General features: G+C 41.4%; 1 protein-coding gene across 50 annotated transcripts in view; it reads right to left on the bottom strand.

Moving 5' to 3' along the window:
• Positions 1-27382, bottom strand: part of CLASP1 (cytoplasmic linker associated protein 1) — a 295826-nt gene that overhangs the window by 151306 nt on the left and 117138 nt on the right. For 44 of the 50 annotated variants that reach the window (XM_051838605.2, XM_051838621.2, XM_051838622.2 and 41 more), the window contains exons 7-8: positions 27221-27318; positions 7425-7492 (exon numbers count right to left, since the gene is read on the bottom strand). In XM_051838605.2, the coding sequence (XP_051694565.1) occupies positions 7425-7492; positions 27221-27318 (166 nt within the window). Of the gene's footprint in view, positions 1-486; positions 630-7424; positions 7493-27220; positions 27319-27382 lie in introns of those variants that run through there. The other 6 variants (XM_070071092.1, XM_070071095.1, XM_070071094.1 and 3 more) reach the window with 2 other exon arrangements.

Genomic DNA, 27382 nt, shown 5'->3' with positions numbered 1-27382 from the left:
TTTAAAACACAGTCCTCAAAACAGAGGCAGCATCCTCATACTGCCGTGATTTCTATGTGCTTTTCCTCTTTGCACTGTGGAGAAACTCGGAAATTTCTAGCCAGAAGATCTATTTCAAGAAAGCTTACATTTACTAGCAAACGCCTTGTAACTGCAAAATGCTGTAGATTTATTTTCATAACCTACATCCTGTGGGCATAAGTCAGTAAAGAAAAATTAAAAGCACACGAACTAAACCGAGGCTGATGAAAAGACAGCCAACCTCAGCCTTCTGTGCATCCTTCTCTCCTGGTCCTCCAAGGCTGCTAACATAACTTTATCTGTATGTTTCACAAATTTTCCTCTGCCTAAATGCAAATTATATTCACAGCAATTATTTCCCAAAGTTTCATCCAGGACTGTTATTAAAACAATTATAAAATATTTAAGGTCTTATTTCCTAGTCAAACAGCAGTAATTACAAGCACTTTTCATAACATAGCCTACCTTTTCCAGTAGTCATGACTGTCAGTGATCTTGGTACCAAATAAGAACACTGCTGTGAAAGCTATACCTACTCACAGCAACTTAAGTATCAGCAAACTCTCCACCCACAGACTTCTTCAGCGTGAGCCAGCACCAATGACAACTGCCACCCTATTCCAAAATAAAAGCCTACATTTAAAAAAAAAAAAAAAAAAAAACACTGATTTTTGAAGAGGGAGCTGGGGAGGGGTATGTGTGAACCTGATGTTACTCATGTAAGAAAGCCTTCTTCAAAACTGGTACTAAAAAAAAATTTTTAACCATCTACCTGATTATTTCTCCTTCAAGAAACATGGACTATTACTCACACAAATCTTACATTAGAAAAATAACTAGAAGCAATCTACAGAGGCTAAAATAAGCTGTCCACTGCAGCTTACTCTACCTAAGCTGGTATCAGAAAGCATTTCTTCCAGGTGGTTTCTTTTAGGTGGTTATCTCCTCAACACGGCTCAACACACTTGCAGCCTTGGAACACATTATCCATGCACGCGTGACTACAGAAACATTTCCCTCAAACAGTGAATCACAATCCCAACCTTGTAATCTGCAGTCTAACAAACAAGCCAGAGGATGGGGTGGCAACCATCAAAGGCACCTGATCCACTTATTCACAATCACTACTTCTAAAGGCTACCCATTGATAATAATGGTGTGGCTTCTTCATAAAGAAAAGATAATTGACTTGCCTTTAAATGAGGGCTTTGTCCTAGCTACAATAGGCAGTAATTCAGATCTTATCTAACATGATCCATCATTAGCCTACTTGTTTTCAAACTTGTACAGGTATTTCTCGCTTACAACAAAATACAAATGATATCTGTAATACTTTTCAACGTATAAACCTTTGTTATTATCAAAATATAAGGTAGGATTAGTTTGTTAGCAAAACGATACCCTAGAATACATCTGTGTATAAGTGCCAGTAATTTTATAATTATGTTACCTAGTTTATAGTTTTATCAGCAAATATTTTGTCTTTTTCTGTAGCTACAGATCATAGAATTTTCATGGATTTAACCAACATGACATTTCCTGTCACATTAGCTTACTTAAGAAACTCAAACTCATGTGTATTTTATAACCAAATTAATGTCCACAGGCCTCACTTCAGTCAGATCCAATTAAAGATCATTAAGCAGATGCAGATAAAGGATACTGACTAGTCCATAATTATCAGCTCTTTCATTCTGAAAATCCAATTCTCTCCTGAGCATAAGCACATCTGCATGATTAAAAAACTTACATAGAAATTAATTTGCTTTCTGAAGTCCACAGAAGGAAAAACTATAATTTTTGTTTCAAGGGATTTGTTAATTACACAGAGAAATAAAAAGAGACATCTATAAGGAACATATTTTTAACTCCCATATTTTTGTGATTCAAAGCTAAAAGCCCTTTTGGTAACCTAGCAACAAGAAGACATCATACAAAGATGAAGCTCCCAGTTCCAGACAGAAAGCCCATTTCACACTACTACTCAGTTGCTTTCTCACTGCTGCTTTGGTCTCAATTCTATTACCTTTAAAAAAATCAAGCCCTAAAAGGTTTACTTTAAATACAATCAAGTAAACATCACAGAAGAACATAATCTTCAATAGGTCAAGAAATACCAGCAGATAAAGCTGCTCTTCTATTAATAGTTTCTTCCAACTGACTGCAAATCTAGAGATTAATTTCTTAGAGCATTATTGCTTTTAAGTAACAAAGTAAAAAATAGATAAATTGAACTTTGTCAAAATTTAAAACTTTAATAAACCAAAAGACACTATGAAGAGTGGGGAAAAAAAAAAAAAACACTTGCAAATCATCTTGCTGCTAAGAGACTTACATCCAGAAAATATAAAGAATTCTTACAGCTCAAAAACAAAAAGATAAACAATCCAGTTAAAAATGGGAATAGAGGCACAGGCATTTGGCCTAGTGCCTAAGCCCCTGGTTAGGATACCTGTTCCCCATATTGAATACTGCGTTCACGACCCAGCTCCAGAATCCAGTTTCCTGTTAATGCAGACTCTGAGGTAGCAGTGATGGCTCAGGTAACCGGGTTCCTGCCAACCCGGTTCCTGGATTGTGATACCAGTTCTCTGCTTTGGCCTGAACCAGCCTGGGCCATCTCCTGAATTTGGGGAGTGAACCAGCAAATGAGAGCTCTGTCTCCCTCTGTGTCTGCTTCTAAAACAATAATAAAAAAGTAATGAACATTATAAATGAAAATAGAGGGGCTGGCGCTGTGGCGTAGAGGGTAAAGCTGCTGCCTGCAGTGCTGGCACCCCATATGGGTGCCAGTTCATGTCCCAGCTGCTTCACTTCTGATCCAGCTCTCTGCTGTGACCTGGGAAAGCAGCAGAAGATGGCCCAAGTGCTTGGGCCCCTGCACCTGCATAGGAGACCTGAAAGAAGCTCCTGGCTTCAGATCAGTGCATCTCCGGCCACTGCGGCCATCTGGGGAGTGACCCAGCGGATGGAAGACATCTCTCTCTCTCTCTCTCTCTCTCTCTCTCTTTCTCCCCCCCTCTCTATGTAACTCTGACTTTCAAGTGAATAAATAAATCTTTAAAAAAAATAAATGAAAATAAATGCTTTTTCAAGGAAGATCTACAAATGGCAATAAGCATAGGAAAATATGTTCAACATCTTTAGTGGTTAGGGATATGGAATTCAAACCCACAGTGAGAGATCACTTTGTATAATCAAAACATGGAACATTTTAAGCATTGCCAGAATGTAGAGACTATGGAAATTGTTGTCTGGAATAAAACATGGTGCAGCCACTGTGGAAAAGCTGGGTGGATCCTCAATTAAACACAGAATTGCTGCTGCAGGCACCAGCAGTCCCACTCCTAGAGATATATTCAAAAGAACTAAAAACAAGTGTTTAAACAACATGTGAACATGAGTGCTCAAAGCTGAACTATTCACAGTAGACAAAAGTGGAGAGGATCCAAATATCCAACAATGAACGGTTACACAGTATCTGTGAAAACATGGAAAGGGTGACTGTGGTATGTGAATTCTATGTTAATAAAGAATCTTTCTAAAAAGAGCAGCATTGTCAATTTAAAGAAAATACACATTAAGTTTTAAAACACAAACCCCCAAATAATCTGAAACTAAAAAACTTGTAAGTATGACAGTTATTTACAAACGATGATCTTATTTCAAAAATGAATCTACCCCTAAAATGGAGCAACTGGACAGAATTCTACAGTTCTGAGCACCGACCACATCCCAGCAATGTGCTATGTGTGTTACATGCAACCTCATTCATCCTGCATGTCTCTGTGCAGTGCATTCACATCATTTTACATCTGAGCAAACTGTGGCCACAACAGTGAAGTCATTTGCCTAGTCAGGAGTACAGGCTGCTAAATTTTCATAAATGGGAATTTGACAGGCACAGATCATTTAAAACTACTTTTTGGGTCCACCTAGGAAGCACCTCCACACGTGCGGAGTGCTAATCTACTGTGGCAGCCTTTAGTGACCAGGGCCACTGCCCTGAAACCCCTGGGGCCCTGCAAATGACCTCCATGCTGTCATCTACTCTTCTTCTGGCTTTGTTTCACTCCTCCTCAGCTCCAACTCACACATTACACTACAGAATCAAGCTGCTCAATAAGAAAAGTAGAGCAGATCCAGTCACCTCAGCCACAAGCTGTTCATACAAGCCCTCAAGAGTCCCAAGACACAAAGAAAGACCAATGCCTGACAAGTGAACCAATCAAAGCACAATCACTAATAACAGAGGCCACACTGTGAGCTGTCCAGGTCCCAGAACGAGCAAAACCCTGTACACAGCCCCCTGTACAGGCCAGTGGAGGAGACAGCTTGACAATACTCCAACGGCTGCCAGCGGTAAAGGGGTCCAAGCATGATGAAGAATGCTAAGCAGGGAAGCAAGGATGGGTGGGCCTTAACAGGAGGTTCTGACACTGGCAGGTCAGGGAAAGTTCTTCAGGAGTGGCAACACAGAGCTAGCCAGACTTCAAAAGGGTGTGCAGTAGTTGGCTAAGAAAAGAAAGACAGAAATCAAGATCTTACAGAGAAAAGGAAATACAGAGATGACTATGGTCAGTCTTGGGGACGGCGACAGGCAGGGGAAGGCTGCACAGAGCTGGGGCCCAGGAGATCCTGGTATGAATTTCATGCTTGAGAGCAATGAATGGAAATAAAAGAACTGAAAAATAAATATAAAAGTGTACAGGGAGGTAGGAGTGGATTCCAGCTGGAATGTGAAGACATGAAAGGCCCTTAGTCAAAACCCTTTTGTGGAACTGAGCCCCCCCCCCCCCCTCATTAAGGTAATGATGCTCACCTTTGTTCCATTCTCTTGGAAAACAAATGAGAGTTATGAACTATCACTGCTTCCCCCTGTTCTCAAAAGATGACAACAGCAACCACGTGGACCTTTTCAGGTTACTATTTCTTAAATTTCTAATTACAGCTGCTCATTTTCTAAACTCAATGCTTCTCATGCCTTGTGTCAGATGCAAACCAGGTGACAAACGACAACTGATCATCGTCATCATGGCCCATCACTGTTGTGAAACACAACTGGCCGAGTACTGGTAGCTGTCAAGGCTGAGTGGAAGTTCATTATCCTGTTCAATCCACTTCAAATAAGGATATTAAAAAGGAGGTGTGTCGGTGTGGATGGGAGGGCAGGTATGGTGGGAAGAATCATTATACACCCAAAGCTGTACTTATGAAATGCATGAAGATTGCATTCCCTAAATAAAAGGTTCCTTTGGGGAGGGGAGGGAAGAGCTGCGTCAGAAGACCTCACTGTTCTGAAGCTGTTCCCAGGTATACCTAAAAGTTTAGTTTCCATGGGCAGCAGCTCAACCTGCTCAGACTTGAGAAAAATGAAAATCTCAACACTGGAAAGGCAGTGTAGGAAATACTTAAATGCTATTCAAGGGGTAGGCATTTGGTCTAGTGATTAGGCCACATGCTGGGACACCTGCATCCCACCACCAGAATGCCTGGATTCAAGTTTCAGCTCTGCTCCCAGTGCCAGCTTCCTGCTAATGCACGCCCTGTGAGGCAGCAGAGGTAGCTCCAGTAGGTGGGTTCCTGCTACCCATGGGAGATCTGCACTGCATTTGCAGCTTTGCCCTGGCCCAGCCTCAGCCACTGCAGGCATCTGGAGAGTGAAGAGTCACTGGTATAAAGTTCAGAAGAGTTCAAATAATGATTAGACCAAGAGTTGTTGAACAACAACAACAAAAAAATGTGTATTTATATTACTTTCTGTCCTTTAAACAAATATTTTGGCTGTAATAATTAAAATTATGATACTTCACATATGAGGTCTCTTTAAGAAGTTAACGGAAAATACATATAAAACCATGCATGGATTTGAAAATTTTCATACCACTTTTTAAGTCCATTTTTCATAAACTTTTTGCAATTCCCTCATGTACAATAAAGAGCTGAAAGTATAAGAAATGCTAAGTTAAGCCTTCCTTCCCAATTACTCTTGTTAACACAGATGCCTAAAGAACCGGTTTCTTACTCAGCCGTATCCTAGGTGTGAATACGCATGCATGTAAGAAATCTGGGTGCCAGTATATACACTTCAGTAAAATGTGATGCACCCAATGACACCCAACTTTTATACGGCATATGTACATGACTTCTCTCTATGTGTTCTGTCATGTTAAAAATCCATGGTGGGCCCCCAACATGGATGTGTCTTTCTCCCCACTCTAATGAGAGTCCATTTCATAGTTACAACATAAGCAATGAAGCACAAACTCATTTTTCACACTGATTCTACTTCCTGGTCCATTACTTTCTCGGTGTCAACAATTTTAACTGAGAAACAAACATATTACACAAATACACACAAAAGAAAGACATGTGTCCAGAACTGTCTGAGTAGCCCTGCTCACGGACACCCATCAACCCACTCACCACTACTGCATAACTCAGGCACCAGAGTTCTGGTCCTTGCTCTCTATCAATAATACATTTTTGAAAGTATATATAAAAGTATACACTGACAAATGGGACAAAACAGAGAAAATAAAACTGTGGATATAGGAAAGAGACTAAGAAAATATGAAAAATGATTTTTGTTGATAATAGCTGAACTTCAGTAAAAATTACTCTTTTTTCTATTAATATTGTTATGGTTTTACAATCATAAAAAAAGAAACAGGGGCATGGAAGATTAAGCTGCTGCCTGTAGTACTGGCATCCTATATGGGCACTGGCTCAAGTCCCAGCTGTTCCACTTCCAATCCAGCTCCCTGCTAATGCATCTGGGAAAGCAGCAGAAGAGGATCCAAGTATTTGGGCCTTTGTTACTCGCACAGGAGACCTGGAAAAAGCTCCTGGCTTTGGTTTGACCAAGCCCGGAGCTATGTGGACATTTGAGGAGTGAATGGGCAGGTCCTGCAGGGCTCAGCAGGCCACATGAGCCACTGAATTGCAGCCTGGGTGTGATGAGAAGCTTTAGAGGATTTGGAGCAGGGGATTAACATCACACGTACATTCTAAAAGGATTAGTTTGGTTGCTATGTGAAAACAGGCTCTGTGGGAGTAGGACTAAAAGCAAGGATACTGATTAGGATGCTTCCATGGGAGCCCAGGTAAAACTATGACAGCTTGTACCTGTAAGATGGTCACAGTGATGGTGAGAATTACCGGATTCAGGATGAATTTTTAAAAGTAAAGCCAAAAGGATTAACTAGTGAATCCAACACAGGCTCTAAAAAAAAGTCAACGATGACTCCACAGTTTCTGGTATGGGAAAGTAGGCGAATAGAGGCTAGGATTTAACACTAGAAATCGTAATGAAAACATGTAATTCAGCTGTTCAGAAAAAGCATCAGCATTACTGATAGGAAACTGAAAAAGCAGAAACAGAGATTGCTTTTTCCACTCACCATTAGCAGATTGTATCATGTTTCCAGATTTTTGAACCTCATCAAATTTTGTAAAAATTACATTCAACCTGTATGAAAACAAAAACATAAACTATTAACCATCACTGTTTAGTCAATTGTATTAAAACACGAATGTGAGACTGAATCCTCACCCCCTCCAACAAATCAATGATACAAATCTACCTATTGGCAAAATACTAATTATATCAATAACATTAGCAATAACCAACAATTGAGCACTTGTTATAAGCTCTGTCTGAAAGATCTCACATCCTCACAATAACCTCATGAAAGATGATCATCCCCACTATACAGATAAGGAAATCAAGACCCATCCCTTACACAGGGCAACAGTGACTGGGGTGGAAATTCCAATCCTGATAGTTGGCATCCAGTGTCCCTGCAATCAGGTATTTTCTTAAATGCGACTTCTCTGCTCAACATGTATAATTATGAAAGCATCTACTTTTCTTACGTCTTTCTAAACACACACTGAGGGATGCTTAGGACAAAGCTTTTTAAAATGCTTTAATATCACACTGCACAGGCTTCTCTCCAACTTAGGCTTAATTCCAAAATGCTATAAATAATTTCTCTAGTAACAAATGTTGTGACTGGATAATCTTCAGCTTTAAAAAGTCTGCCTGACATTCATTTTTCTGTAAGTAGACTATTGACTTGGTATTTAAATTGAAGCAAAACTCCTTAACCAGTCAAAATACTCCATCCTAACAACATCAAAAAATGAGAAGAAAGAGAGGGGGTGGACATAATCTTAAACCTCCTACAAAAAGTTAAGATCAAAGAGTTTTTGTCAATCAAAACACAGGTTTATTGGAGTTAAGTGCAAAAGTTGAGACAAAAGCAAGGTACTTTTGCATTCAAACTAATGCCACTTACTTCTGGGACCAGGCTGGTAATTTAGAACTTTCTTAAATGCCACCCTGTCCTACCAGCTCTAATCATTCAAACTATTCATTTCATAATCATTCAAACTTCTTTGTTTGCTTTCTTCCCAAATGAAGTTTAAGTTCATTGGGGTGGAGAAGGGAGTTGTATTCTTTTAGAATCTGTATCAAGCATCATGCAGATGCTCACTCAGGAAGGTGACACCACTGTGTTAGAAAGCCAGGACTTAGTCCTGTCCCTGATTTTACTCTGGAAAACTCTAGATATTTCACACATTCTGGTCTGAGTTCACACATTTGTTTATTTGTTCAACAAATACCCAAACTCCTACTATACATGCCTCATATGGAGCTGGTTAAGACTGAATGTGCATAGTTCCTACCCTCTGAAGTTAACATTTAAGCAACAGTGAGGCCAAAAATATACATCAGCAAAATGAAAGGGATGAACCAACCTAAAATACTGCACCCCTACTTCCCATTCCTTTGGAGACACAATAATCTTTTCCAGCCACCTTTCCATCTAAGCCCAGATGCAGCTTCAGAATCCTTCTAAGTTATTCCAGATAATTTAATTAATGCTGATTAATCAAGCTGAAGTAAAAAAATCTAATTCTCATTTCAGGCCTACATATGAGTAAAACTATCACTCACTTTCAAATCCAGTATCTGGAAAGATGTCTTAAAATCAATTTCTTATGATGTTTCCCATCACCCTCCCTTTTAAAAGTAACAAAGATCTCCCCTGGCCTAACAAGCCCCTAAATAACACCACTAGCCAGGGTTGCCAGGGCATGCCCCAACCCAGGTGCCAGTTTATTGAGTCACAAACACTGCCTCTGACGTGACCATGTCCCCAGGTTCACAGGTGAGGGCTGAGATAATTTCAGTCTGGCTGTCCTGAAATTATTGGCAGAATTTCTTCCATTCTTAGGAGAAAACTCACAATTATAAGTGGCTGTCAAAGAATCAGTAAATGCTCTACAGTGTTAAGGCCTATTCACTGTAGTCACATTGTAACTGACAGGCTTGAACAACTAAACATGAGGACATTAAAACACTGCTGATATTGGCAGGCACCTGCTCCTTAATTCTGAATCCTCAGGCAGGCAGGCAGGCAGGCAGGCATTTTCTTTCTTTTAAACATTTATTTATTTATTTGAAAAGCAGAGTTATAAAGAAGCAGAGGCAGAGACAGAGAGAGAGAGGTCTTCCACCTGCTGTTTCACTCCTCAAGTGGCTGCAAAGGCCGGAGCTGGGCTGATCCAAAGCCATGAGTTACATCCAGATCTTCCACATGGTTGCAGGGCCCCAAGGACATGGGACATCTTCCACTGCTTTCCCAGGCACATTAGCCGGGAGCTGGATTGGAAGTGGAGCAGCTGGGACTCAAACCGGCACCCACAGGCACTGCAGGCAGTGGCTTTACCCACTACACCACAGCTGCAGACCCTCTCTTCCTCCATTTTCACTCTCCTGTCTCACTGACATTCTCATTCTCTGCATAATGAGACCATTAAAATATCTCCTGCCAAGGTCATTAAGATGTCGAACACCAACACCACACACTTAGGAACAGAAGCCCAGACTTCTGCCTGCTAGCTCTGAGCACAGCAATACAAAATGCCTCTCCTAGAAATTCAATTTGCACAAGTCTGAAGGGTGAGTTTCTTATGTTTAAAGACAATGCATAACAATTAGCCTCTGACACCATCAGATTTTTTTCTTTTACATTAAATCTCTGAATCTCAACTTACAATAAATTTCATTATTTGGTTGACAATAACCACTAACATTTTCCCTCATTTTTTAAATTAAAATTTTAAATTAAACTCTTTAGTTCAATTGGAGCTTGACTGTAAGGTTTAGATCTAACTAATTACTTGCTATACTATTTTACAACATGAAAGAAAAACTTTAAACCATTCCCTATGAAGTAGGCAGGCATATAGGTTAAAACTGATTAGGTTTGTGAGCTGGAAGATCACACCTTTGCCACACCCCTGTGTGACCTCACGCCCCTACCTGGCCACACTAGCCAATCAGATTATTTAACCACTCCGCTTTGGAACTGAGTTAAAAGCCAGGGACACGGTGTGTCCGCACTTCTTCCCTGGCTTCTTGCCAGGAGGGAGCTTGCTGTGGCCCTGCGCCTCCAGGGCGCGTGGTTTCCTGGCCTAGGTGCTCCTCCACCTGGCTGGTTCCTGGTGCTCAGTATGAACCCAGATTTACCTCTCTCTTAGATAAAGCTCTCACTCCCCTATGATTTCTCTCACTGAATAAAAGCCTATAATGTACCATGCTGCCTCATTTATTTATGCCGGTATTTAGAATTTTTCTCTAAATATTAGGCAAGAACCCTCTCAGGCTTATTCATATTGAGGATTTATTAATAAGCATATGGTGATATCCTATGGCACCCCAAATTGCAGTAGCATATGTGGCATCCCAGATGGCACTTCTGGAGAACTCTAAGGGGCCACATTTTTATAGAATTTATCACCTCGAAGTAAATACCAGTTTACAGTCAGCACGCACTACCCATTCAACTCAGAGTTTCTGGTCAGCCTTTTATTCCCACTCTTCAGTCTGAGCAGACAACCAAGGATTACAAGATACTTGAGGATGAAAAAGAAACAAATACATGTTCTGAAGGCCAGAGAAGATTTTGAGAAAGAAAACTTTAAAAAACCTACTAGTAATACTTTCAAAGGAATGAGAGACAGTGGCTGAAAATCTATTGTTCCAAAGAAGCCAAGAGAATAATGAATAAAAACCATCAAAAATCAACTTTTTCAAAACTCTGGAAGTCGAACAAAGGTTTACAATACCCGGAAAATTTCTCAAAAAAAAAATTAGCTGAATACTGGCAATAGCAGCAAGTTTTTCATTGTTTGGCTGCACTGTTTTTCCTCCAACTCAGCAGCTGAGAGCCAACAGCCCACTGGCAAGAGCTGAGCTAGTATGGATCTCCCCCAAATCCCCAGTCCCAGGAAACCACAGCCCTACACCTTATTTGCAAGTTTGCCTTCACCAAGAGCTAACTTGTTATAAGACCCTCTTGAGAACATGGCCAAAACAAATCACTGACAATTATTCAGCACAGAAGCTGCCAAAGAGAGCAACACAACAACCAGGCAAAGAAGGTGACCAAGACCTTGAAAGGAAAACTGGAGAAGGAAACATCCACAGAGAACTCTGAAAGCTCTAACAATACTCCTGGAATTCTAGAAGGCCATAGCTAGGTGCAAGGCCATACATGTTACCCAGGAAAGACCCAAGAGGGCACAAATGTCTCACCTTTGAATGAAAGCTCCAACAATGCTCCTGGAATTCTGGAAGATCAGTTAGGTGCAAGGCCATGCGTGTTACACAGGAAAGACCCAAGAGGGCACTAATGTCTCACCTTGAGATTCCAAACAAGTAGGAAGTAAAGGGAAGGCAAGGGTGAAAACTATCTGTGCATGCATCAGCATGACCCAACACACACTGGACACCAGGTAGCAAAGCCTGGGAGACTTACTGGTCCGAGGCATTTAAGAAAACTTCTATCCAATCATTAGCTGACCACTAAGCTAACCAAGCAGACTTCAGTACAGACAGCAGAGACGACAGATTTCAAAGAATCAATGAGGAAAGTCACTAGACAAACAACAAGCAACATGGCAAAGAGGGAAGAATCTAATTTCCAAAGTTGCCACAATATGTTATTTAAAAAATTCAGTTTCAACAAAAAATTGAGACTCATAAATGAGAAATACAGTCCACACACAAAAAAGAAAAAAAGTCAGTAGAAATCATCTTTAATGATGTCTAGACACTGGACTAAGTTAGACTTGAAATCAACTATTATAAATACTTTAAAAGACCTAAAAGCAACCACTTCTAAAGACTCAAAAGGAGAGGGGCTGGCACTTTGGCACAGTAGGTTAATCCTCCACCTGTGGTGCCAACATCTCATATGGGTGCCAGTTCTGATCCCAGCTGTGCCTCTTCCAATCTAGCTCGCTGCTATGGTCTAGGAAAGCAGTGGAAGATGGCCCAAGAGCTTGGGCCCCTGCGCCTGTGTGGGAGACTCGGAAGAAGCTTCAGGCTCTTGGCCTCAGCCACTGCGGCCACTTGGAGAGTGAACCAATGGATGGAAGACCTTTGTCTCTGTCTCTATCACTATGTAACTCTACCTCTCAAATAAATCAATAATATCTTAAAAAAAAAAAAAAAAAGAAAGAAAGAAAGAAAAAGAATCACAAGGAGGAGGAGAGGGGAGCAGCATTGTGGCACAGGGGGTTAAAGCCACCACCTGTGTCACTGGCATCCTGTGAGCACCACTTCAAGTCCTCGCTGTTCCACTTCCAATCCCATTCTCTGCTAATGCACCTGGGAAGGTAACAGATGGTGGCATAAGTGTTTGGGTCCCTGCCACCCATGCAGGAGTTCTTGGCTCCTGGCTTTGGCCTGGCCCAGCCCTGACTGTCGCAGCCATCTGGGAAGTGAACCAGCAGATGGAAGATCTCCCTTTCTTTCTCTGTGACTCTGCCTTTTAAATAAACAAACAAACAAATAAATAAATAATAAATCTTTTAAAAAATAAAAAACCAAAGGAAAGTACAAGAATGTCTCACTGAATAGAGAGTATGAATGAAGAGATAGGAAATTTAAAAAGAACCATATAGAAATTCTGAGGTGAAAAATACAACAGAAATGGAAAAAAAAAATCACTTCAGGACCTTATCAGCTGATTTGAACTGGGAGAAGAAAGAATTAGGAAGACAGAAGAAAGTTCAATTGATATTATCCTATCTGAGAAGCACAGGAAAACAATAAGAAAAAATGAACAGAGCCTAAAATATCATCTTATAATACCAATGTACCAACATTCACATAATAAAGTCCTAGGAGTGGAAAAGACAAAGAGGCAAAAAGTATACTTATAGGTGAAGAAATAATAGCCAGAATTTTCACAAATTTGATATGGATCATCAATCTACATGTTACAAAATTCAACAGGGATGGGTGCTATGGCACAGCAGGTTAAGCCACCACCTGAGATGCCAGCACCCCATCTGAGGGTTAAGACTCAGCTTCTGATCTAGCTCCCTACTAACGCGCTTGGGAAAGCAATGGAAGATGGCACAAGTGCGTGGGCCCCTACACCCAGAGGGGAGACCAAATGGAGCTCTAGGCTTCTGGCTCAGCACTGACTGCTGAGGAATGAACAAGCGGACAGAAGATCTCTCCTTCCCTCCATCTCCCACTCTTTCTGAAACTCTGCATTCCAAATAAATAAAACCTAAAAAAAAAAAAAAAAAACTCCAGTAAAAGTAACTATATTAACTAGGCAGAAGACACAAATATAAATACAATATAAATATAGAACATAGTATTTTTCTCTTTTATTGTCCTATATAACTTTAAAAGGAAGTGCATAAAGCAATAATTACAAAACCATGGGAGTTGGTGGACTTACAATGTACAAACATGTAATTTTCATGATAATAATAGCAAAAAGAGGATGAAGGGGTGGGTGCTGTGGCATAGCGGGTTAAGCTGCTGCTTGCAGTGCCAGCAACCCATATGGGTGCCGGTTCGAGTCCCAGCTGCTCTCTGCTATGCTCTGGGAGAGCAGTACAAGATGGCCCAACTCCTTGGGCCCCTGCACCCATGTGGGAAACCCAGAAGAAGCTCTTGGCTCCTGCCTTCGGATCAGCGCAGCTCCAGACATTGCAGCCAACTGGGGAATAAACCAGCAGATGGAAAATCTCTCTCTCTCTCTGCCTCTCCTCTCTCTGCGTAACTCTTTCTAATAATTAAATAAACCTTAAAAAAAAAGGGGGGGGGGATGAAAGCAGCTATATAGGAGTAAAATTTCAAATATTAAAACTAAATGATATTAAATCCAACTAAATTGTTACAATATGTTACTTACAATCCACATAGTAACCCCTAAAAAGTCAGGTTTTTTTAAATAGTAAAAGAAATAGCAAGAAAACAACATGGCATACAGAAAATATTCACTTAACAAAAACTATGGCAGTAATGGAAGAAAAAAGTCACGACACAGAACATAAATAGGAAATCAAGTAGTACTTGAGAGAGAAATTATAGGTATAAATGCCTGCATTAAATGAGAAGAAAGATCTCCAAGCAATAATCTAACCTTCCATCTTTAAAAACTAGGAAACTTTGTTTAAAACATATGACCAATTTGTAAATTTTTTAAAAAAAGTTAAAAAACTGGAAAATAGGGGCCATTGTGCAGTGCCAGCATCCTATATGGGCATTGATTTGAGTCCTGGGGAGTCCCAGCTTGTCCACTTCCGATCCAGCTCCCTGCTAATGTGCCTGGGAAAGCAGTGAAAGATAGCCCAGATGCTTTGGCTCTTGCACCCCCCTGGGAGACCCAGAAGAAGCTCCTGGATCCTGGGTTCAGTTTGGCCCAGCTCTGGCCATTGAGGCCATTTGAAGAGTGACTCAGCAGAAGGAGAGAAAGAGAAAGAGAGCGAGCACGCGAGCAAGAGAGAGCGAGAGCACGGTATATTCCATCTGCTGGTTCACTCCCCAAATGGACACAATGGCTGGAGCTGGACCGCCGTAACTTTGCCTTTCAAATAAATAAATAAATAAATAGATCTTAAAAAAAAACTGGAAAGTAAACCACAATAAGCAAAAGGGAACAAATAATAAATATTAAAATATACTAAGCAAAACATAGAATACAAACACAGTAGAAAAAAAATTAAAAAACAAAAGTTAGTTCTTCAAAAAAAGAATCAACAAAACTGACAAATCTTTTGGTATATTTTCCAAAAGAATACAGAAAAAACTCAAATTAATGAATTTTAAAAAAAGAAGAAATGGGGGCTGGCGCTATGGCGCAGTGGGTTAATGCCCTGGCCTAAAGCGCTGGCATCCCATATGGGCGCTGGTTCGAGTCCCGGCTGCTCCACTTCCAATCCAGCTCTCTGCTATGGCCTGGGAAAGCAGTAAGAAGATGGCCCAAGTCCTTGGGCCCCTGCACCCGCGTGGGAGATCCAGAAGAAGCTCCTGGCTCCTGGCTTCGGATTGGCTCAGCTCCAGCCATTGCAGCCAACTGGGGAGTGAACCATCGGATGGAAGACTTCTCTCTCTCTGCTTCTCCTCTCTCTGTGTAACTCTGACTTACAAATAAATAAATAAATCTTAAAAAAAGAAGAAGAAGAAGAAATGGTGGGCTTTACAAAAGCAAGAATTACAAGGGAATATTATAAATAATTATATACCCAAAATTAGATAACCAAGAGGAAATGAACACATTTTCAATCAGTGTAGCTGCTGGAGACATGAACTACTAAAACTGTCTCAAAAAGAATGTAAAAATTTGAATAAAACCTATAATATAGAAATAGACTGTATTAGTGATCTAAAAATATCCCTCAAAGAAAAGTCCAGGACCAGACAGCTTCAGACTTGGTGAATTCTACAAAATGTTTAAAGAATTAACACCAATCCTTCACAAACTTGAAGTTAATTAATTGATTAATACAGGGGCCTGCACTGTGGCACAGCAAATTAAGTCGCCAGCTGCATGTCATAGGAGCACTGGTCCTGGATGCTCCATTTCTGATCGAGCCTCCTCAGAGCTAATGTGCCTTGGAAAGCAGTGGAGAATGACCTGAGTACTTGGGCCCCTGCAACCCACATGGGAGACAAGGATGGAATTCCAGGTTCCTGGTTTCAGCCTGGCCCAGTACCAGATGTTGAAACCATTTGAGGAGTGAACCAGTGGATGAAAAATCTCTTTATATCTCTTCTTCTGTCCCCCTCTTTCTGTCTCTGTCTCTTTCTCTCTCTAACTCTGCTTTTCAAATAAATAAATAAGTCTTTTAAAAAACCTTTAAAAGGGGTCAGTGTTGTGGCGTAGCAGTTAAGCTACTTCCTGCAAAGCCAACATCCCATATAGGAGCTGGTTTGAATCCTGACTACTGCACTTTCAATTCAACTCCCTGTCAATGACCTGGGAAAACAGTAGAAGATAGCCCAAATGCTTGGGCCCCTGCAACCATGGGGGAGAACTAAAAAAAGCTCCTGGCTTCAGCCTGGCCCAGTCCTGGCCATTGTGGCCATTTGGGAAGTGAACCAATGGATGGAAGCTCGCTCACACGCTCCCCCCCAACCCCCCGTAATTCTGACTTCCAAATAAGTAAATAAATAAATCTCTAAGATACCTAGAATATTGGAGAAACTGTAAGTATGAAAGGAAAAGGCTAGAGGAATTCTCTACACTTTTTTTTACTTAGTTTTTCTGGAAACCTAAAACTGTGGTTAAAAAAATCGAAGAATTTAAAAACTACAATCCTAAAAATATATAAGAAAGATGAGGAGGAAATGCCTTCCAATTCATTCTATGAAGTTAGTATTGTAATAACATGAAAACCAGAAGAAGATATCATAGCAAAGAAAAGGAAATAATCCTTATGAATACAGATAAAAACTCATCAGAATATAGTTAAGAGTTATACATCAAGACCAAGTAGGATTCATCACAAGAAAACAATGCAGTACATTCTATCACTGGAATAAAAAAACAATCATACAATCTCAACATATTAAGAACAAATATTTGATGACAGTCAACATACTTTCACGATAAAACACGCTCAACAACTTAATAGGAAAGAACTTCAACCTCATAAAAGTGCATGTGCCTGCACATGCACACACACACACACACAAACACAAACAAGCCATAGTGTGCATCGTAATTAATGGTGAACAACTGAAAACTTTCCCTCTAAAGTCAGGAACAGGACAAGGATGTTCATTCTTACCACTTCTGTTCAACCCAGTATTGGAGGTTCTGGACAAGTCTTTTAGTGAAAAAAGAAATAAATGGCATACAATTTGGAAAGAAGAAGTAAAAACCATCTCTAGTGGCAGAATACATGATCTTGCATATAAAAGGCTAAAGAATCCACACAGGAGCCAGCACTGTGGCAGAGTGGGTAAAGGGGCCGCCTGCAAGTGCTCACTTTCCATATGGGTGTCAGTTTAAGTCCCGGCTGCTCCACTTCCAATCCTGCTCTCTGCTATGGTCTGACAAAGTAGAAGATGGCCCAAGTACTTGGGCCCTTACGCCCATGTGGGAGACCTGGAAGCAGTTCCTGGCTCCTGGTTTCAGATAGACTCAGCTCCAGCCATTGCAGCCGTCTGGGAAGTGAACCAGAGGATAGAAGACTTTTCCCTTTCTCTCTGCTTCTCCCTCTCTGTGACTCTGCCTTTCAAATAAATAAATAAATCTTTAAAAAAAAAAAAAAAAAAAGAATCCACGTAAAATCACTAAGACTAACATGCTTATGCAATGTGGAACACATTGCAGGACTCCAGGTCAACAAAAAATAAATTATTTTGCTCTAGTTAGTAATGAAGTTTATAAAACTGAAATTAAGAAAAAAGAGTTGTTTAAGCTAGCATCTAAAGAATAAAATATATGTGAATGGGAATGAATTTATCAAGAGAAGTACAAGAGGGATGGTTGTCTGACCTAGTGGTTAAGAAGTTACTTAACCTATCAATGTCCTATAACAGAATATCTGGGCTTGAGGCTCAGCTCCACTCCCAATTCTAGCTTCCTGCTAACGTGGACCCTGCAAAGCTGCAGGTGATGGCTCAAGCAGTTGAGTCTCTGCCACCCACATGAAAGACCAGCAGTCTAGCCCAGCCCTGGCCATTGCAAGCATTTAAGGAATAAACTATCAAATGGAAGTTTACTCTTTTTAATTTGTCTGTCTCTCCCCCTTCCCACAAAAGTAAGGCTCATACACTGAAAACTACATTAAAACTGACATTAAATAAAGCCTAAAATATGAAAACATATACCAAGTTCATGAATTGGATTAAGATGGCAAATTCACCTACAACTTTTATTTATTTATTTGACAGGCAGAGTGGACAGTGAGAGAGAGAGACAGAGAGAAAGGTCTTCCTTTGCCGTTGGTTCACCCTCCAATGGCCGCCGCGGCCGGCGCACCGCGCTGATCCGAAGGCAGGAGCCAGGTGCTTCTCCTGGTCTCCCATGGGGTGCAGGGCCCAAGCACCTGGGCCATCCTCCACTGCACTCCCTGGCCACAGCAGAGAGCTGGCCTGGAAGAGAGGCAACCGGGACAGAATCCGGTGCCCCGACCGGGACTAGAACCCGGTGTGCCAGTGCCGCAAGGCGAAGGATTAGCCCATTGAGCCATGGCGCCGGCCCCATCTACAACTTTTAAATAGTTCCTATTAATAACCCAAATACCATTTTCATGGGAATTGATAATTTCATCCAAAAATTCACATAGAACTAATGTAAGAGATCCAGAAGAGCTAAAAGAAATCTGGAAAGAAGAACAAACTTGGAATTTCAAAATTTGCTACAAACGATACCTAAATTAAGTCTGTGAGGTACTAGTAGAAGATGGACATATAGATCAATGGAACAGAAAAAAATGGTTAGATTTATGGTCAGTTGCTTTTCTTTCTTTCCTTTTTTTTTTTTTTTTTTTTACAGGCAGAGTGGACAGCGAGAGAGAGAGACAGAGAGAAAGGTCTTCTTTTTGCCGTTGGTTCACCCTCCAATGGCCGCTGCAGCCAGCGCGCTGCGGCCAGCGCACCGCACTGATCCAAAGCCAGGAGCCAGGTGCTTCTCCTGGTCTCCCATGGGGTGCAGGGCCCAAGCACTTGGGCCATCCTCCACTCACTACTGGGACATAGCAGAGAGCTGGCCTGGAAGAGGGGCAACCAGGACAGAATCCAGCGCCCTGACCGGGACTAGAACCCGGTGTGCTGGCGCCACAAGGCGGAGGATTAGCCTAGTGAGCCATGGCGCTGCCAATTTATTTCTTTTAAAGGTTTATTTATCTGAGGGGCCGTGGCTCACTTGGTTAATCCTCCACCTGTGGTGCCGGCATCCCATATGGGCGCCGGTTCTAGCCCCGGTTGTTCCTCTTCCAGTCTAGCTCTCTGCTGTGGCCCGGGAAGGCAGTGGAGGATGGCCAAAGTGCTTGGGCGCCTACACCCACGTGGGAGACCAGGAAGAAGCACCTGGCTCCTGGCTTCAAATCAGTGTAGCTTCGGCCATAGCGGCCTTTTGGGGGGTGAACCAATGGAAGGAAGACCTTTCTCTCTGTCTCTCTGTCTCTCTCTCTCTCACTACCTCTGTCAAAAAATAAATCTTAAAAACAAAAAAAGATAATTTATTTATTTGAAAGGCAGAGTTACAGAGAGGCAGAGGCAGAGAGAGAGAGAGAGAGAGAAAGAGAAAGAGGGAGAGACAGAGAGGTCTTCCATCCGATGGTTCACCTCCCAGATGGCCGCAATGGCTGGAGCTGTGCTGATCCGAAGCCAGGAGCCAGGAGCTTCCTCTGAGTCCCCCATGAGCGTGCATGGGCCCAAGCACTTGAACCATTTTCTACTGCTTTCCCAGGCCACAGTAGAGAGCTGGATCAGAAGTGGAACAGCTGGGACATGAATTGGCAACCATGTGGAATGCAGGCATTGCAGGAGGCAGCTTTGCCTGCTATGCCACAATGCCGGCCTCGAATTAATTTATTTTTAAACCATAATGCGATACCTGTTAGGATATTTACTAGGCAAAACACACACAAACACAAAATAACAAGTAAAACAGAAAACAGAACAATAACAAGTGATGTGGAGAAACTGGAATCCCATGTACTGCTGGCAGGAATGTAAAATGATAGAGCTGCTAAAAACAGTATGGCAGTCCCTCAAAAATTTAACAGTAGAACTATCATATGATCCAGCAAGCTCACATCTGGGTATAGAACTAAAAAATTTAAAGCAAAGTCTTGAAGAGATGTCGTACACCATGTTCATAGCATTATGCACAACTGCTAAAATGTAGAGGCAACTCAAGTGTCCATTAACGGATGAATGGATAAAAAAAAATATTCTATGGAGTATCACTCAACCTTTAAAATGGATGGAAATTTTGATACATGCCACAACTTTGATGAACCTTGAGAACATTATGAAAAGTGAACAAAGATAATCACAAAATACCACATTTTATATGATTTCATTTGTATGAAATATCCAAAATGAGCAAAATCCAGAGAAATAAAAAGTGGACTTAGGGGTCACAGGGATTGGGGAAAACAGAGAATGGCTGTCAATGGGTATGGGGTTTCTTCACGAGGTGATGAAAATGTTCTGAAACTAAATAATATGATGGTTGTCTAACTTTGTGAATATGCTAAAAATCACTGACTGTTCCTTTTAGAATGGTAAGGATTATATTATGTGACTTGTACTTCAAGAAAGCTCTTCCTAGGACAAAAAATAGTAAAAAGGATGCAAACGGGGAACATATAGTAAAGGAAAAAAAGACATTAAAGTTAGAACAGGAAAGGACATTTTAAGTTCTAAGTTTTTTTTGTTTTTTAGATTTATTTTATTTATTTGAAAGAGTTACACAGAGAGAGGTGAGGCAGAGAGAGAAGTCTTCAATCCACTGGTTCACTCCCCAGATGGCCACAACAGCTGAGCCGATCCGAAGCCAGGAGCCAGAGCTTCTTCCAGGTCTCCCACATGGGTGCAGGGGCCCAAGCACTTGGGCCATCTTCTACTGCTTTCCCAGGCCACAGCAGAGAGCTGGATCAGAAGAGGAGCAGCCGGGACTCGAACCACCGCCCATATGGGATGCCAGCGCTTCAGGCCAGGGCTTTAACCCGCTGCGCCACCACAGCACTGGCCCTTTAAGTTCTAAGTTTTTAAGTTTAATATGCAATAGAATGGTTAGAAAACAAATTTGAGAAAATCTCCCAGAAGACATAAATGGAAGAGAAAAACATCAGGACTATTCCAAAAAGTCCTAAAATAAATCCATTTATAAATGGAAATAGTTAAATATCTTTAGAGGAATATGCCCAGATCTGAATGACAATAAGTAGAAATAGTCTCACACAAGACCCATTGGCATGCAGTTTCAGATAAATATGGGAGGCAAAGAGAAGACACTACCATCTTTCCAAGCAAATCCAAGTTATCCACACAGAAGAATCACAATGACTGCACTCTCAATAGAATAGAAACACTGAGAGATGGAACACAACGGGACATCTCTGGAGGAAAATAATTTCCCACCTAGATTTCTATCCTAACATACTATCAATGAGAGTAGAAAAAAAGATATTCTCAGCCCCCAAAAAATTTCCTTCTCTATACCTTTTCTCAGAAAGCTACCAGAGGATAAACATGACTAAAATGAGAGAGTAAACCAAGAAAGAAAAGACCTGGTCTCCAAGAAGTAGCAGATGCATGGCAGAGAAAGGTCAAGAGAAGCCCCAGGTTCATAACAAAGAGGGAATCAGAAGGACGAGTGTGCAAGAGGAAGTGGAGCAGCCAGGCAACTGAAACAGACTCAAGACTCACACATATGGCAATGAGGTCAGAATGCTAATACTACCATGCAAGAAGTGCACTATGCAAATGAAAGAGAAATTGTTATTGACTCCAGGGAAAACAAAAGGTTGTGAGTAAAAGGCAAAGCAATCAAAAATTACAAATATTTATAATGATCTGTGAACAGCATACATAATCACAACATAAAACTAACACTGACCTAACCGAAGTAAAAATATGACTATTTAGTAGATGAGGTATGTTAGAAGAACTGAAACTCACCCTCCACAGAGGAAAGCAAAATTCTTAATAGTCACAATTTGTTTAAAAAATAGCAAGCATGCATGTTATTAGGAGACAGGGGAGTAAATAAAAGAATCAATAAAAACAGATGAGAGATTTGTCTCTGAGAGTGGGAAATGACACAGGGGGTAACACATTGCCTTTTAAAAATGTATCCTACAAATCTAGATGACTCTCTGTACATACACAACTACAATAAAAACTAAATTTAAAAAATGAGAAAAGATGTCCCTGAGCAGTTTCTCATCTATTTTTGCCTTGAGGTCTAACACTAAAGCTTTAGCAAGTGAAAAATTATAGAGGTGGGAGTTTGGCATCACAGTTATGATACTGCTTATGACACATACACCTCTCATATCAGAGTGCCTATGCTGGAGCCCCATTTCCACTCCCCATTCTAGCTTCCTGCTAATGTGTACCCTGGAAGGCATCAGATGATGACTCAAGTATTAGGGTCCTTACCATTCACATGGGGACCTAGATTGAGTTCTTTGGCTTTGGCCCAGACAAGCCCTGGCTGTGGTAGGCACTTGGGGAGTGAATCAGTAGGTGGAAGATTTTTGTCATCTCTGTCTCTCTGCCTTTCAAACACATAAAATAAATAAAAATTTAAAAACAAAAAGTTTTCAATTTTTTTCTTTCCAAAACAATCATTAAGCAATACTATGTAGTGGATATTTACTCATTTTTATTAAGTTGAGATAATAACACAAGTATTTCGAGAGCTGTTCTAAAACAGAGGCTCACAAGCTAAGTTTATCAAACAGTCCTAATGCATCAGATGACAGGTACCACCAGCTCTGTCTATAAGTCAAATTATTCTTAGGTTTAAGGTTGCTGTTCTTCTAGGCGCCTGGTTCCCAAATGAAGAAATTTAACACCAACAGCCTGTCTTTTGTCCGAAGCTTTGCAAACTAAAATATACTGTACTGACTGAAATATGTATTTTCTGCAACAGTCAACAGTATGACAATGGGTGTCAATGCATACTGAGAGCACAGACTGATGAACATCAGACACAGAGAGTTTCAGGTGATTGGCATTTTATTAGGTTGCCAAGCATGCCTCACAAAATACCATGAAACTCTATGATACCTTATTCAGACACCCAGACATTTATTATGTACTTATTTTCTGAATACATCATGTGTATGGATAGTGAAAATAATACATGTAAAACAATATAAAATGGTCAAATATTCTAGTGGCTCAAGTTCATAACTCAACTATCCTGATACTCCATGTGGGTACAGAGACCCCCTACATGAAGATTTTGTTGAATGCACCTTATCATCCGGCTCAGTATAATTTTAGCCACCAAATGATAAGATTTAAATTTTTGACAACTTAATATCCAAGACTCTTTTTCCCAGTTGTGAAATGGGCAAGGGAAACTGCTGCTCAAATGAGATTACTATTCTTGTCATTTAAGTTATGTAGCTGATAGTAAGGCATTCTTTTTCATCATGCATTTCTAAGGATATAACTAATCTTATTTTCTCAAACACAGCACTCACTCATGAACAAATTTAACATTTGTACTCTAAGACTAAACCCAAGTCTTGAAAAGCATTAAGCAAACTGTATTTTATTAGTCTGATGGAACTGTGCTAAGCTGAAAAATCCACAATACTTTCAAAATAACAACCAAAACAATGTGTAATGATATAAGAGGAGAAGTCTAGAATATTCACAATATCCAGTCAGCCAAATACAGCCAAATTATAGCAGGTGCTGAATTTCCCAAACAATAGACATTTCAAAAGCCCTATTCCACTTGGGCACATTCTCAGCAAAATGAAACAGGCAAGCTGAGCCCCTAGCCCTCAGAGTTCGAGATTTTAGACAATTACCTTGTGACAAACACAAAGAAATGTGAAATTGTGGCTCAAGGTTTTTAAAGAACAGCCTATGCACAGTATCTATCAGAACAATGGCTGTGAAGGATGTGGTCCATCCCCAAGACCACACTCTTCACTTTGGTCCAGAATATTCAGCAAGGAATTTAGGTAACCCAAGATAGCATAAAGCTTCATTCCTATTCAGAGGCCACAGCTCCTCTGTAGGGTCTTTTTTAAAATTAAAAAATGAGGAGCCAGTGCTGTGGTGTAGTGGGTAAAGCTGCCACCTGCAGCGCAGACATCCCATATGAGTGCCGGTGTGAGTCCTGGCTGCTCCATTTCCAATCCAGCTCTCTGCTAAGGCACCTGGATAAGCAGCAGAAGATGGTCCAGGTACTTAGGCCCCTGCACCTACATGGGAGACCGGGACGAAGCTCCTGGCTCCTGGTTTTGCCCTGGCCCAGCCCTGACCATTGCAAGCATCTGGAAATAAACCAGCAGACAGAACAGTGCTCTCTCTCTCTCTCTCCTTCTCTCTCATGCTACCTTTCAAATAAATACATAATATTGAAAAAGAACAATTATTAATAAGAGGGTATCCTGGAAAGAACAGAAGAGAAACACAGGAAGCTGGAAAAGGTGGCTTCAATCCCAGCCCTGGTAACAATGCTTCTGGGCCCCACCTAAATCATTCAGTATTAGGGTCCCCATACTACCCCAGGGACCATCTCCCAGCTGTCTTGGACTCACTGGATTCAGCACAGTCACACTCACAGCTGTAATTTGTTACAGTAAAGGGATGCCCAGGACAAGCAGTAGAAAATGCCTGGAGTGAAGTCTAGAGGAGCAGGCAGAAATTCCAGAGTCTCTCAGGTGGAGTCACACAGGACAAGCTTGGTTCACCTAGCAACATGAGTGGGCATGTTGTCATCTACCAGGAAAGCTCCTCAGAAACTTGGTGACAAGTTTCTTACTAGGACTGGTCACACAGACACCTTCCTCCTTCCCCAAGTTCCAGGTGTGTGGCATATACCACATTGTTTGCAGAGTTTGGGCACAAAGATCCACTCTCTTACCCTATTCTTCAGGAATGGGACTGTCCGTTGTTCCTACATGCCAGGAGCCAGGCTTGTAAGCAGCCCTTCCAAAGACAGCAACCTCAGGCCTGCCACATAAGCTCTTTCCCGCACTCACCTCTCTAGAACTGTTTGACTTTGTCATTTCCTTCTGATCTGCTAGTTCTAGAGGTTCATAGGAAAACTACTGTGGAATATGGGTACTCTGCAAGGTGGTGGGTCCACAGTGTGGAGCTACCACGAGCTACATGGCATGGGGTGAGTCCAGCCCTGGAATAGCTAAGTCACTGTTCCAGGTCTGTTTCCCAGAAACGATGCTGACTCCACCACCTAGCAGCCCTCTCCCTCCAGCTCCTGCCCACTCTACTCATCTGTGCCCTCTAATTTTCTTAATGAGATTGCTGAGTATTGTCTTTAAGCTCTTTTCTCCTAAGTGTTCTCACCATTATATTCAAAGAGCAGAGGCTGAGGTTCATAAAACACAAGAATAAGATAATGACTCTCACAGATTATCTTTTGTAATAAATAAAATAAGTTGTTTTATTCCGATTTGATCATCTCGTACACAGCCAGGGGCTGTGATGAGTGCAACACTGAGGTCAGATACGACTCTCGACAACAAAGAGGCACAAGGCCCCTTCATCAGGAACCTGACTTTAGGGTCTGGGGCCCAGTCCATCATACCCACCTGATGGATGTCAAGACAAACTACTTCTGCATATTTCAGTCTTCTATCCTATTCCCAGATGCCTACTATTCTACAAAGTCTTCTCTGTGAAACAAGGTGGAGAAAAATTAAAAGCTGAGTCAGCAGAACAAGGCTTTAATCTTGGCTCTGCCTCCCACTAGCTGTGTTGATCTCTCCACAGTCACCTCACATCTCTGGACCTCACTAACAAGCTCAGACAAGCTTCTCTCAGAGTGTACCACACTTCTAAATGGCCAGGATCTTCACATTCTTTGCTCTCTTAAATGAATGGGGCAGAGAAAAGGTTTAGAATTCGTGTGATGTTAAGCTTCGCCACCACAAGTGATTATAGATATCCACCATTGGGGCTGGCGTTGTAGCACGGCAGGTTAAGCCACCACCGACATGCTGGTATTCCATATGAGCACTGTTCAAGATATGGCTGCTCCAGTTTCGATTTAGCTCCCTGCAAATATCCCTGGGAAAGCAGCAGAATATGGCCCAAGTCCACGTGGCCAGGATGGAATTTTTGGCTCCTGGCTTCAGCCTCACCCAGACTTGGCTGTTGCTATTTGGGGAGTGAACTGGTGGATGGAAAATACCTGTTTCTCTCTCTTTCTCTATCTCTCCCTCTCTATATATAACATTGCCTTTGAAATGAATAAATCTTTTTTTAAAGATTTATTTTTATTTATTTGAGTTAGAGAGCGAGGTAGAGACAGAGAGAGGGAGAGGTCTTCCATCCGCTGGTTCACTCCCCAAATGGCCACAATGCTGATATGAAGTCAGCCACTGAGCTGATATGAAGTCAGGAGCCAGGAGCTTCTTCTGGGCCTCCCACATGAGTGCAGGGGCCCAAAGACTTGGGCCATCTTCTACTGCTTTCCCAGGCAGACAGCTGGAATGGAAGAGCAGCCGGGACTAGAACTGGTACCCATATAGGATGCCGGAGCTTCAGGCCAGGGCTTTAACTCATTGTGCCATAGCGCTGGCCCCCAAAATGAATAAATCTTTTAAAAAAAGAAATTACAGATATCCAACTGTTACATATCTTTAAAACTGTAACTACAATAAACAGCCATCTGTGGACTCACCTGGGGTCTGACGAGACATTGACCCCCTTGCACCCACTTCTCCATGTTGAGAACATGACTGAACAGAAACTAACATTCCAGAAACGTTTCCCAGAATTATTGGTCATGTGTGTATTTCTATTCAGATGCATTCTGGAATAGCATCATAATTTATTCCAACAAATATATACTAAGCACACACCATACTAAGTGCTGTGTGCACACCAGATAGAGAAACCAGAAGAGAGCTGAATTTTTTCACATCAATCGCTCTGAAATGTGCTTCTAAGATCAGCATGTGCCATGGGACCTGGCCAGGTATCCGGCTAAGAAAGTCTTACTCCTGAGGAAGTGCAACAGGAGAGGACCCCTGACACATGATCTGGACATGATCACACCAGCCACCAACCCACAAAACACATATTCTTTGAATAAAATTATCACAGCAAAAAATGTAGTGCAAACCAAGATGTTAACTGAAAAAGAGTAGGGGGCAAAGAGCAGAAAAAAGGAAAAAAGTCTGAACTCACCGGGATTGTGGCAATCCTTTTTTACTGAGATCTGCCCTCACACGTTCTCCTACATGTCTGTAAATTTCCACTAAGCTGTTTATGGCTGCATCTCGAACCTAGATGTAAAAGAAGAGATCTTACAGCTGCTCTGTGTCAGTGCCAGCACTTCCTGCTGGGACA

Source organism: Oryctolagus cuniculus, chromosome 3 (assembly GCF_964237555.1).
Source record: "Oryctolagus cuniculus chromosome 3, mOryCun1.1, whole genome shotgun sequence".
Lineage (NCBI taxonomy): Eukaryota > Metazoa > Chordata > Mammalia > Lagomorpha > Leporidae > Oryctolagus > Oryctolagus cuniculus.
Note: the sequence above shows the minus strand (reverse complement) of the source record. Positions and strands in the feature narration are given on the sequence as shown.